We start from the raw sequence: 14,411 nt of genomic DNA, 5'->3' as shown, positions 1-14,411 counted from the left end.
TGCTGAAATCAGTCCTACATATTGCAAACGAACATTCAACATTAACAATCATGACATCAACAAATAATGTATTGCTGCAGCACACATTTAAAAAAAATTCTCAGTCAACAGCTCTCTTGTTCTTGTTTGCAATGCTCGTTTCTTCCTGTTTATCTCTGATGGCAATTTTGTGCACACATTGACCCACACACCAGCAATCCTTCTGCACTGGCATTGGCAACACAGACAAACAAACACAGCAGTCTCCTGTGAAACTCACTGCAGCATGATGACTGACTCGCTTGCATTTGGATGTGGTGGGCACCTGGAGCTGAAAAAACTACCAGTTGGAACTATCTGTCTGCCCCCAGCTACTCTGTTCTCATTGTTCTGGCAAGTTGTTCTGCTGCTGCCAGGCGGCCTGGCTGCTTTAGCTGGTCATGTTGGCTGCTAGCTGCAGCACCACCGCTAGCCACTAGCCTGTCAGCTCCCAGCGCCTCTTGTCTTTATCGTTTCGGATAGGGGAGCTGGTGCTGCCGAACTGGCAGCAGCACTATCAGCAGCGGCCTGAGTCTCTGCCTGTCTTTGTTGCATTTCTTCAGCAGTGAACTCAACACAAATATGCACAGATTCTAACAACATGTTATAAAATGTGAAGTAATCCGTAAATCCACTATGCATGTTTAAGTGGAAGTTGGCTGATCTCTGCCAAACTCTTCCTACACTGTCAGTGAATGGTCAATGGGAGCTGCTACAGTGATCCAGAGAACATCTGCAATTACAGCAGGTAAAGGCACGTCACCCCCCATGACTAATGCATGGTAAAAAATTTTGAATATCAGCAAAATGCTCCTTTAAGCAAAAAAAAAATATATAAGCAGCCACATTCTAGCTGACTTGGCACTAGCTTCTGTACCTCAGACAAGGCAGCGACTGCAGAATGATTTTTCCTTCCAGACATACCAGGAGCAGCACACAGCTGTATAGTTCACCAGCATATGGATTAAATAAATACAGTCTGCACAGAGCTTGTTAACACTTGTTCTCTTGGCTACAACACACTGTTGTAGCCAAACTGAACAAAAAAACACACACCCACACCCGCGCACACCCAGACAAGGGCACAGACACAAGCTGCATGCACACAGACACAAACAGGTAGCCTCGCACACGAGCAAACATCATTAAAGAGTAAATTTGTAGGTGAATGGATGCAGCACGGTTATTGTGGGAGCAAGCAGTGACACATACACAGGTCTAAAGGCCTCAGGGAAGCGCATACTAACATTCACACAGAGAAATACATATAGACAGTTGGGGAAAGCTTTTGATAAGCACTAAGTAGCGTGTGTGATAGTATTTAACATAAACTCCATAATTTAACAGTCTCGAGCAAGTACCATTTTTTCTATTAGCATTACTTAAATGTGTTGGAGTCTCATATATACATAGACCCACACACACACACATATAGTATGTAAGTAATTGTATAGTGCTTTTCACAGACCCGCACAACACACACACACACACACACTCAAGGAACACTGAAATACTGAACCACTAGCTGGGGTCTGGTCTCCCTTTGGCTATGTGGTCAGTTGCTAATCTAATCTGATTAATGGATTTCAAGCCCTGCTCTGCTACAAACTGAGAAACAAGACATCAAGGAAGATAAATTGGTAGAAGCAATGAAAACTAGGTTGGGTCCATTGCAGCTGCTTTGCCTAGTTACCCTTCTTAATCTGACTCATGGATTCTCCCCCGCAGAAAAGCTGGACAAGAAAAAGCACCCTCGAAATCAACGGTGGACAATTAACACACAAAGCTGCCAGGAAATGCCAGTCAGTTTTGGCTGTGTAAAGTTATCCCTACAGACAAACTGCACTAACAGATTTGATAGGAGGGGAAAGTAAATTTCAGAGGTGTTTACGCGAAAACTCTCAATAAAATAACTTTCCTGCTGCAATAACAGGAGGGTCAAAAGGCATACTGTGCTCAGGCTAAATTCTGATTAAGAGTTTCCCACAGTTTGGTTACAGTCAAGTGTTACGGCAACCTCTCTATACTGTATATGGCTGCCAGGTTTGACAAGGTTTAAGGGCCGCAAACAGGGGGTCAATCTGGGATGAGAAAGAGCTATCAGTACTGGGGCTAGCTTCGGGACTCAAGTGCCCCATGGACTGGCCCAAGATTGAGAAAAGGCATACGTGTACATGGGCCGAAGTCATTCATCATGAATTTGGCATGAGTCTGGCAACTATAGACATGCCAAAGTAAAGTTGTTGTAGACAATGTTCCTACTTTCCTATGCACAGATACAAACATGTGACTCGCTGTGACAAACACCATATTGTAATTTATATGATGGTACTGTACTGCGTGCATTGTCGTTACTGTACTGAAAATTAACGTGAGCCAGGTGTCATTCTCATTAAAGAAGGATGTCTTACAGAACATCTTTAATGAAGCTCTGCCGAGGAGATCAGAGTGTGAACACCAAAATCTGAAGAATTCCTTTTGGTCCACAATATTATCCCCCTGCTATTCCTAAAGCTGATGATACACGGGGCAACTTTTTGAGCAATCTTGCTGGGCAATCTTGCTTGTGGCAAGCCCGACTATGTTTTGAATGGATAGCGGTGGGGAGGAGCGGGTGGCAGAGTTGTGGGGGAAGGGGATTACGGTAGTAATCTTTTCTCATTACCGTAATTTTTAGCTGAACATTTATTCTGAACAACCAGTCTGCTGGATGTTAGACTCAAATGCATTGCCTGTGTAACGTTGAAATCTGGAGTCCTCATGTATTGCATTCTAAGCGGAGATAGTGAGTCTCTACGATCCAAGACTCCAAGAAAACACCGTTATCTGCCAGACTTGAGCCTGAACTACAGTGTCTCCCTATCAGCCCAGCGGTTTTCACTGTGACAGGGAGAGAGACAGAGACAAAGAGCTGTGTTTAAGGAATCAAGGATCAGTCTACTTATGAGGCCTGCTTGTGACCCGAGCGTGACCTGTATGTGACCCGTACCTCACCTGTTAACCGAAATTAAGCCTACTAAGAAACTCCCCACACACACACACACAAAAATAACTATAATACAAGAATGTAAACAGACACACACTCCACACAGAAATCCTTGCAGAAAATCAGACACAAACACACACACACATCTGTCACTTTGAGCCTTGATTGATTCTGTGCCCTTATACACAAGCTGATCATTAACAAACCAACAAATTAAGTCATTAATTGACTTGACAGCTGGTGACACCTCTTTTATCTATCTCTGTCTGCATAATTAATAAGCCTTAATTGGAATTAATTTGAATTAATTGTTGTTTGGGATTTGGGGGACAAAGAGAAAAACCTACTGTGTGAGTGCATACGTGCATGCTTCTGTGTGTGTGCGCGTGTCTATGTGTATGTGTGTGTGAGGGGCAGAGGTTTAATGCTCTCTGTACAGAATGATGAATGGGTATCTGTTGCTGTCCCACACACACACACACACACACACACATACAGAATGAAACACTAACACCAAAACCTGCATGTGCGTGTTCATTTATGTGTGAGAACGAAATGTGGTACATCTCGCTGTAAAGATGTGAATGTGAGACGATGAGATCATCAGAAAAACACACACACACAGTGGACTAACCTGTTGACCCATTTTTGTGCAAATAGGTCAACAGGTAGCTTACAGACATTTGTTGATACACTGTCTACTGTCTACAGGGTCTAATGTGACTTTTGGTATTTGTGTGCGTGTGTGGGAGAGACAGGGTGACACACAGAGACAGACAGTGAGAGGATGACAGAAAGAAAGAAAAGGCGTTCTACTGACATACGAGAAGAAAAAACACATGGGGATTCACTGCCTCAGAGCAGCGAAACTCATTTGTGGGGCACTACATCACAGAAATAAACCCCTAAGTGTCTTAGTAATGTGTGTGTTTGTGTTTGTGTGTGTCAGCGTGTTTGTGTGTAGCATCAGAGTCAAACTTGCTTGTGGGCCTGACTGAATTGTCTCCACTCAACATTCCTCAGTTTTCTAAAACTCCAAATCTGACTTGTACTGGCACATCAAAGACAACATAATACCACAATACACACGCACACACACACACACACACATACACACAGAAGCATGCATGCACATGTGTATATACACAGTTGAAGGCATGTAAACGTACACATATGTAGACACAGTTGGACACGCGCACACACACACACATACACACAGACCACAGCTAAAAGCATCAGGCAGCTCAAAGCAATCCGCCCTGCTGAATAACATCACCGAGCAAAGCCACCATGCCACATAATGAAAAACATACACAAACACACACACATACAAACACACATAAACACTTGTCCGCACTTGTGTGCGCAAAAGGCCTCATAAGTACGTACCCAGTACCATGTACTCAAACTTGCACTAATCATTTATCTATACAAACACACTAAAATAACAGACATCCCTAGAAATACACGGCAGGAACACGCAAAAATAGAAAGTAAGATAGTCTCACTGAATTTGCCCTTAAAGGTTCTGTTCACCCAAGTGACACACACGCACGCACGCACACACACACACACACACACACAAACGTATTTTCCCACTTAGCCCTGGTGGTGTTAACCCTTACAGATAGATTTATTTGAGGAGATTTGGGGAAATTCTCCTGTACGACTTCTGCCACCACACCGATACAATCAGAATGAGTGGAAATTGGTTTCAAAGCGCTGAAAAATGACATTTGTAAAACTCAACAGTCTCCCGAAACAATATCCCAGTTACTGTGCATAACACAGACACGTCACTGTGGACAGTTTTCACAATTTTTGTTTTACTACTCCAGCAGAAACAGTTCACAATGAAAACTGCAGAGACAGCAGGAAAAAAGAGAGAGAGAGAGAGAGCGCATGAGTGTGTGTGAGAAAAAGAAAGGAAACAGAAAGACAGCGCTTCAGGGTGTGTGGTGACACAGGTGTAGGAGGATAACGCAGCAGTTGTATTTGTGTGTGTGTGCACTTGGTACAACTGATGACTATGAGAAAAAAAATCGAAGCAGTCCTATACAAACTGTCTGTGTATGTGTGTGTGCACATTGAAGGCACAGTTTCACAATAGTCCTGATCCAACAAAATACGGTGCGGAAAAAGTATGTTAACAAAATTTACAAACTCATGCTCTGTCTCTCACATACACACCAAGTACAGAGTAGAAGCATTCTGCATAGCATACAGCATAACTCGACATAAAAACGACACAACACACTCAAAATATAGCTTGCTTTACACCAGCACACATAAACACAAACACATAATTTCAACAGAAACAATATAATACTCACACAGTTATTGTTAATGCACCCCTTCACCACAAACCACTGCAGCTCTGTGCGCACACTTACATAATAACCTCAACTGTATGTATTTGCATTTCCTGTAGTACAATGAACTGTGTGTGTTACCGAACACATGAATGCACGCAGCAACAGAAAAAAATGGCCTGTTCACACTCAAGGCTTCTTAAACTAATTGTATTCAAAGTTAAAATAAAGCCCTACATTTTAATAACAGGCACAAAAGTGTCCAGTTATACATCATCACCCTGTAATTGCATGCTCACAATCACTATCACCAATCTACCAGATGTTAACTGCTTGCATTTATCACTGCAGTGGTGGAGTAAAAGTTTACAGTATTTGCAAAGCGAAATAAAACAGTTATGTCAGAGAGGATAAGTTAACGAGACCCGCGTGGTAACAATTACTTACATATTTTGCTCTGAGTATGTATGATCTTACCTTTCAAACAAGTGACCAACTAGCTACCACTAAACTTTACTGAGTGTGAGGAACTAATGAGCTCTGTTCCTAATGAGGTTTACTGAGCGGGCGTGCAACAGAGTAGGCATGATGGAGGAGCAGGTAATGCTTGGCGAAGAGTCAGTCGCTCGATAATGTCAAAGACATTCTTCAGCCTTTTCTTGAATGTGGATAATAATCACACACACGGTTTCCCGCCTCACAAGTCAAGCAGCTAAGCCTGAAGACCAGAGCATATGTAGCATACACACACTCACTTCCTCCAAGGGTGATGACTAAGAGCACTTTTTCATAATACTTCTCAGAATACCGTTGCTCTGCATAAACACCATTTTATCAGCAGTCATTTAGTTTCAGTAAACTATCCCCTGGGCCATTCTGGCTAAAGGCAACAACTCTAATCTACTAAAACCCACATACTGGTTGAGATTTGAGTAGCCGGTTGAAACTTCTTTCTTTCATCCAAACAAATGATGAATGTAGTTTTGTGTTTATTTGTTTTTAAAGTTTAAACAAAAACATGCCTCATGCACAACCACACACACTCAAACTCCTTTGTATTCGATAATGAATAACATATTTTGCAGTATGCCTAATAAGGTTGCAATGTATTTTTTTTATCAACGTAAATTAGAGCAGTGCTTAACATTGAAGGCTAATTCTACAGTATGAATATATTTGTTTATGTGGTAAACACAAAAACTAAACAGACATCAATTTGAGATCAATTGATAGCCAATAATTACTCATGGCCTCAGATATCAGCGATATCTAACAATAAATCAGAACAACCAATTGATAGAAAATGAATGACCAATGATCACATACTACTAAATGTTACTGAAGGGTGCAGGCATGTAATTTAAATACATATAATAATTATTTATACATTAGTTTGTATTTCATATATAGTAAAGGTGTTAAAAGTTGTTCAAGTATTTAATTTTGTCAAATGAGTCATCACATAAACCTTGTGATGGAGATAATAAGTTTTAAAGTTACTACAAAATATTGAGGGATTCATGATTTTAAAAAATGACCAGCCTAGATTAAAACATATATGTCCTACCTCTGCTGTTCATCAGGTTACAAAAACATCATGGCTGACTCTTGGCATCAGTTCTGTTGAAGCGGCTCGATTCGACCCAGCGCCGCGAAGCTCCGTCCAGCAGCAGCCAACAGTTCGGCTACTGGCCCTCCGTACTCCACACGATAATGGGAAGCAGAAAACCAGGTGTCGGGCCCTAACTAATATCCCTCCATTTTTTTATCAGGTCCACGTAACTCCACACACGTCCGTGAACATCAGAGCAAAAACATTTGTTTAAGAAGGTTTTTAACTCCGTGTAGAATCAGCCAGCTTTGGTCCAGGGATGTTGCTCCTCTTATTCTTAACAGCTGAGCAAAAGCAGCTTTGAGTTAGATCAGGTGTGATGTAGTTCCATGGAAGAAGTATTATGATGGCTGCCCTTCTTGCTGTCTGGTCTTCGCTTTAGGTCCTCAGTCACGGTTGTCAGAATCCAGCATCACCTTAACAACCTGGAAAATGACAGAAGGACAAATAATGTTAGAAATGAGCACATTCTGCAACATTTACTGGAACCTATTTGAGCCAGACTTCAGACATTTTGTCCATATTTCATGTATACTGAAAACAAATTCGTCCACACATCCAAGGCATCTAAATTACTGGCTGAACAATAAGCGGAAATATTTCTCTGCTGAGTCCTTTAGTCAGTAAAACTCTCAAATTGTACCAGTTTTGTTTTTAACATCATAGCTGACAACTGACAACTCCTTCCACATGTGAAGCCAAGCCACCAATAGTTTATCTGTAAAAAAAGATGTATGCTATTGACAAGAGAAACCATCAACCAGAGTTTCTCAAATGAAGAAACCTGTTGTATTTTTCTCTAAAATCTGCCATTTACAAAAAGAATGTGAAAACGGTGTACCATCTGCCTTTTTTAAAAAGCATGTGGTGAAGGCCATGCTCAAGGAAATTAATAGCAAATGCTTTTTTTTTACAACAAGCTTGTATATGTGTGGAAGGGAGGGGGGCATTGTTGAAGTCGGTGCGGTCTAGTAACAGCAAAACAAACTGGTCAGCTGAAAACACTTGAAATTAAAGTGTTTCGTACACTGTGCTGCCAATAAATTGGTGACAGGAAAAAAAGCGCAAGGAATTAATTCAAATTAGAAAACAATTACAGCCTGCGGTAGCAATCAATGGCACCAGCACACAACTTCTCTCTTTCTCTGTGTTTCTAAAATTATTATTCACTTCATTTCAATACTGATCGCTCTATGAATCAGAACAAAGCAGTCATCAATGAGCAATTTCAAGGAAATCATACATAAATTCATTTCTGCGTATTAAATGTCCAGTGGCTGTGACCGTTGACAATTGTATTTTCTTTATCCGGTAATGCTAGTGTTAAATGTCAGACTCTCCAGTTCTCAGTTCCCCCTTTTGTTGCCCCAACCACAAAAATCACCCCACCCTCTCTGTCTGTACCACTCCCCTCTCCCTCCCTCTCTCTGCCACCTCTTCTTCTTCTTTCCATCCGTCTTGCCTCGTTCTCCCTCTCACCGCAAATCTAAATCTGAGTCTGTATTTATACAAAGCCAGTTTCCTTGGGTCAGTCTGGGTAGTGTGTGTGCACGTGTAGGTGTGTGTGTGTCTGTGTGTGTCTGTGTGTTTGTGTGTGTATCAGTGGTGGATAAGAGACAAGTCCGACTCTTCACAGACACACACACACAAATACACACTTGCGCAAAAACTAACTTCAGAGCAGAGTCTACATTTGGGACTTGTTTCTTGGTAGCTTATAAAGCCCGTTTCATCTTCTTCATTCTGAGGATGTGCATATTAAAACAGTCTTTCTTTTTGCCATAACAGAACTATTAATTGTATATTTCCACCACATGGTGCCCTGGAAGTTGAAATGCAAAGTAAATAAACAAGACAGCAAAAGAGCTGGAATGGATGCGAAGGAAGGGCTCTTTCATATCCCAGGATACCTGTTCTGTGGTTTACCTGGTTCAGTGTGGTCCTGACCACATCCACATGCAGTTCTGACTTTGTTTGGACTATAGATATAAAATTAAGCCATGTGAGAGCTGGAGTGGGTCATTATCTGAATGTTTCCAAAGAAAAACGGATTGCTGGCATGAAAATTAAGGCACATTCTGAGTCATTACTCGAGTGTGAGTCATTTAAAGGCCCTCCCATCTTAAAACAGTAATGTTTTTGAGGATATAAAGATTATATCATATTACACATATTACATATTTTTGAATAAAAGTGGTCGATATTTTCTAGGTAGACATCCGGTATCCCCAACGAGGACATCTAATATTTCTCTGCTTAAAATGTAAAATGTAAATGCACACATAACACGGTATGGGGACTAAATGCAAACATGTAGATACAGGCAAACAAACACAAAGATCACGCTCATCCATTGTGAGTATTCTCCCGGCTGTAAAATCCTAACTGTGAAATAACACTAAGCGCGCGCGCACACACACACATACACACACACACATATGCTTCCGGTTATTACATGATTGACCACATAATAGCATTAGCTATTAGAGCTGAGAGAAAGTAAGAGCGTTTTTCTCCATGAACAAAAGAAAGAAAAAGAATAACTGCAGGGTGACTTATTCATTAGTATTACTCACAACAGGAAAAGAAAAAGGGAGAAAAAAAGTTTGCTTTTTCTTATAGAGTGAGTGTGACTCTAAATATTTTCCCTGTGGAGCTCTGACTCAGTCGAGCTGCTGCTTACTCATTTACTCAATCAATGTCTTTCCCTGCCCCTATGTATTTCTCCTTATCCTCTTTTTTCCCCCTTTATTGCTACACCGTGACATATCTCATTTTTTCATTCCCATCTGCAGCTACAACTCCCATTTCCACATCTCATGTCCATCAACTTTTAACTCTCCGTCTCACTTTTCCTCCCTCTCTCCCTTCCATCACTCTGTCTTTCCCATCAATCCGTCACTGAGCTCTCTGTCATTTTCATATGCTTCTTCTGTCTGTTTTTCCAACTGTCATTGTGGCTGAACCCCCCCACCACCACCACCACCACAGCTGCCTCCTCCTGCGCTCCGACCCCCCTCCACGAATGTGTGTGGTCTGGTCCGACTATAGACCGTTACATTGTCCCAGACAGGTTGGACTGCGCCACTAGCCAGCAGACGAGGGGAGGGGTGGGGGGACGTGGAGAGCGGGGGTTCCTAGGGAATGTTTGTTTTTCTGTTTCCAATTTGGTCCAGCCCGAGGAACTCCACACTCCGCTCTGTCTCAAACACACCATTCATGACGGCCTGACGTACATGATTACACACAAATGCACACTCACTAACTCTCCCTCGCTCACACACACACACATACACACAGACATGTTTTGCATGTACCCATATACACATGCTAAGTTGTCTCATTGCCACCAAAAAACACAAACACACACACACACAGAAAATGTATGTGCACGCTGACAACCACACACACTCCACTCAAATTCATTTTCCATTATTTTTACCATGAAACACAAGCCCTTTAATTTATCTTTGTTCTCATCTTTTATTGTTTTCTGATTTGTTATTGCTAATGCCGTTTCAAATGACATGGTGGTCAAACTAATTATGCTTGTTTCTTCCTTGTCTTTCAGTGATTTTTCCTCTGTCCCGGGGAAAATGATTGTCTTTGAAAGGTCTTTTTGATGTGTCTCAGTACATTTTTAGTTGTTATGCAGAAAGAGTTAAGCCCCATGTTCCACCAATTAGAGCACAGAGAGCACATTGTTTCATATTCAACTCAACAGTTCCATCTGAAATGGATTATTTTGGTCAGTTTTGTTGTTTGGATTTCAAATACACAATGCTGATCTTCGCATGTACTACTAAAACTTTATCTTGTATGAATACAAACAAACAGACCGACCAACAGACAGACAGATACAAGGGCTCTCTTTTCTGATGCGCATTGGTTTGTTTTTAGCTGTCATGTAGACTGAGTTTAGTTTCACATTCCATCAATTACTCATTCAACAGACAGGAAACCACATTGTTTTTTATTCAAATGCTACATGAAAATTACAGGGTTATTCAGTTGTTTGTATTTTAAATTCACAAAGCGTGATGTTTAAAAGTTCTAAGAAATATTTCAGACAGAAAATCAGATATCACAGTCAGACAGACAGACAGCATTGGCAAGCAGATTTTTCTTTAACTGTTATTTAAAAGTTATATAATTTTGGGTTTATCATCGACCAATCACAGTGCAAATGTAAAATACTTAACTGTACAGCAAAGCTCCATCAGAAAATAACGACATCTGAAACACATCTGAAAGTTACTGTTGTTTTGGGTGTGCCAACTTTGCTAGTGTTACAAACGCATTAAACAGTCATGGTAACTGAAAACAAAAGTACATTTTATTACATTTATTTTATTTAAAAATTGTCTGAAAGCTCATAATTATTGGTTGCAATTGTTCTTTTTATGTTTTGAATGCTAAAAACATGATGACTATGTTTAAACTATGCTTGCCCTGGATACACAGGCAAGCAGGAAGGCTAAAGTAGGTCTCTATTTTTTTCAGTTGTTGACTCATCACGACTGTAACATGGATTTAACAATAGAAGCTCAATACAAGGCAAAATAGCAGACAAACACAGCAGGAAAAGGAGCTGCATATGTTCTTTTTTCCACAAAATACAAAAATGAGTTTGCAATTAGCTTAAAAAGGACACAGCATTGATTTGTATAGTTTTAGCAAAATGATCACTTCAATCAGGGTATCAAAAGTATCTTCTTCTCTATCCACAGCTACATCTATAGTTGTCATAGCACCCTGGATCAAGGGTGATACAGATGCCACTTTAAGTGAGTTTCCTATGTTTACACAGCTTTTGTGGGCTGATGGAAGAGAGAGAGAAAAAAAGAAACAATACAGTTTTTATACTTGGCTCGAAAATACTAGCATGATAGCTCCCAGCGGAGGACAAATCAGAAAACAGACCCCACTACGAGCAGTTGATGAGCAGCTGACACTAAGTGCTGGTGTCCGAGTCAAAACGGCGCACTGGCGACTGTCTACGGTTACATACAGAATTTCTCACCGTTCCTAATGATTTCCTTTTGACGGATGACTCAAATTCACAGTTTGAATTAAAGTAGGGCCAAAACAATTAGTCAATTAATCAATTAGCACATCATCAGAATAATCGTCTGCAACAATTTTGATAATTTATTAACTACTTTAATTATTGTTCAAGCAAAAATGCCAGCAATTCCTTAGTTCCAGCTGCTCTAATGTGAGGACGTGCTGCTTTTCTTTGATAGGAAATGTTGGTCATTTCGGGGGGGTTTAAACAAAACAAACAATTTGAATACATCAGCCTGGCCTCTGGAAAGTTCATTTCACGATTTTCTGACACCATACGGACCAAACGATAAAATAATCAGCAAATGGGTCGATAATAAAAATAAGCATTATATGCAGCCCTAAATTAAAGCTAATAGAGGTTATCTAATCATGTGTGCATTTGCATGCAGTAAATAACATAATCTCACTTTACTGACACAAAATGAACCTGCACCCTGTGCTGTGCACTGCATTTGTAATTAGGTCAGATTCTAAATATTGTTATCAAACTTACACCGTCTCTACATGGATTTGCTTTGCTGGTGTGTCTTGTTAAGCTGCTTGCCTCTACAGGTAAAGGCAGCTGCTATTCTATGAATTAGCAGAGACAAACAAAAGAGCACAGCAGAAACTTTATCAATGTCGTTCTGAGACAAGAACATATTGTTATAACAGGTTACTCTCTCGTGAACAACATCAATCACTAACCTTGATCAACCAGATATTTCAGCTGTTGAGGTTAAAGCTGAGGGAGTGGCTTGTCTTTTCATTACTGTAAGCAGGGCTTTCAAGTTATGCTCTGACACAGATGCACGTGCTCATCACTGACACACTGCCACTTCCCTGTAATAGATATGTTCCTCTTAGTGCCTCTTAGCGCCTATTAAACAATCAAAGGAATGGTATCAGTCCACTTCTTCCCGCAAAGTGTGAGTTTAGGCCTATTTGTGGATATAGCAGATCTGAAGGGCATGACAATGTTCACAACACTCAAATATGTCAAAATGTAGCTGGTAATTTCGGAATTATGATTGTTTTATTTATCATATTTTTTTACATTTTGCTTTCATTCGAGAGTCGACAGTTTGTCATCAAGCAACAAAGGTCCCCAGGCAGACACTGCGATTACATGGTATGACCATAGGCCACTTATCATTAGGGACTAGAGACACCCCAAACATGTTACAGAACTTCTTTATAAAAAAATCAATAAAATAAAAGAGTTAAATAATATATTGGCCCATTAATTTTAACTATTTGCTATATAGAACTATAAAAACACAGAGAATTAAAACTATTAGTCATCATGTTAAAAAAGAGAACATTTAAATAATTGCACCTGTAAAGTAGCTGACTTATTTAACAGTTTATTTACTGAAATAAACTACCCAACGCTTGGCAATGGAACAAATAAACTAATAAAGGATTTATCAAAGATTCAAGATCAAGTTTGTGAACTGGAAAGAAAAGTTTCCAGTTTTGCTGGCTTGCTGGCCAAGGTAGCTCCTTCAGCAACAAAGCTTGGTTAACTGCTGCTGGTAGGGGAGACAAACCTACCAACCACAGTCAAGACAGTATCCGCATTCGCCTGGATGGACGGTGTGAATGTCCCGCCTTGATGTACGATAGTAGCAGGGAACCGGGAGCTGCATAAATCAACACGGGGCCTGTTGATTTTGACCTCGCTCTCCACAGCTAAGACTCATACATCAAAAATAATGGAGAACAAACTCTGCTTCAGTGGTAGTTGTAGGCGTAATGGAAGGAACTAGTAGCTGCATAAATCAACATGCTGATTGTTGATGCTTGCCTAGCTGTCTTTTCCCCAAAAATACGGAAAACAAACTGCAGCTCTGCCAGAAACACACACATACATCTCACCAGTCTACGCAAGTGTGCCAGGCATATCTGATGATTTTAAACACACATACACGTACGCATGCACACACCGCTGTATGTGTGTGTGTGTGTGTGTCATGATTTGGTTTGTCTCTGTCTGGGTAAGCTCAAACATTACGTCAGTCACACACACGCACATCCACTGACAGAAACACGCTGATACACTAGACTGTGCACATACGGCTACGCACTCGCAAGTCAACACAATTCTCTCTGTCATGTATACACACACACACACACACACACACACACACACACACTCTTTCCACTCCTGGAGAATCGGACGTTTCCTGCTAGCGGCCGGCCCGACGGGAAAAATGTCTGGACAAACTTAAGACATACACACACATACACTGACACACAACGGAACATTTTCAACCCACAATGTTGACTTTATATTCCTTTCCAGAGCCATTCTATCTGCATACTGGCCAAATGAAGCAGCATTCCCTGTTCAACACTAACGGGAAGCAAGACTGGGAGGTTCCAGGGCCTCAGTGATGTCAATGCAGTGCTGGACTCCATTCAAAAACTG

General features: G+C 40.8%; 1 protein-coding gene across 3 annotated transcripts in view; it reads right to left on the bottom strand.

Moving 5' to 3' along the window:
• trps1 (trichorhinophalangeal syndrome I) overlaps window positions 1-14,411 on the bottom strand; it is a 119,270-nt gene that overhangs the window by 91,849 nt on the left and 13,010 nt on the right. For all 3 annotated transcript variants that reach the window (XM_038725231.1, XM_038725232.1, XM_038725233.1), the window contains exon 2: window positions 6,884-7,353. In XM_038725231.1, the coding sequence (XP_038581159.1) occupies window positions 6,884-6,896 (13 nt within the window). In that variant the 5' untranslated portion in view covers window positions 6,897-7,353. The remainder of the gene's footprint in view (window positions 1-6,883; window positions 7,354-14,411) is intronic.

Source organism: Micropterus salmoides, unplaced genomic scaffold (assembly GCF_014851395.1).
Source record: "Micropterus salmoides isolate LMB-PRFRI ecotype aquatic unplaced genomic scaffold, ASM1485139v1 Ms_hic_scaffold_17, whole genome shotgun sequence".
NCBI lineage: Eukaryota > Metazoa > Chordata > Actinopteri > Centrarchiformes > Centrarchidae > Micropterus > Micropterus salmoides.
Note: the sequence above shows the minus strand (reverse complement) of the source record. Positions and strands in the feature narration are given on the sequence as shown.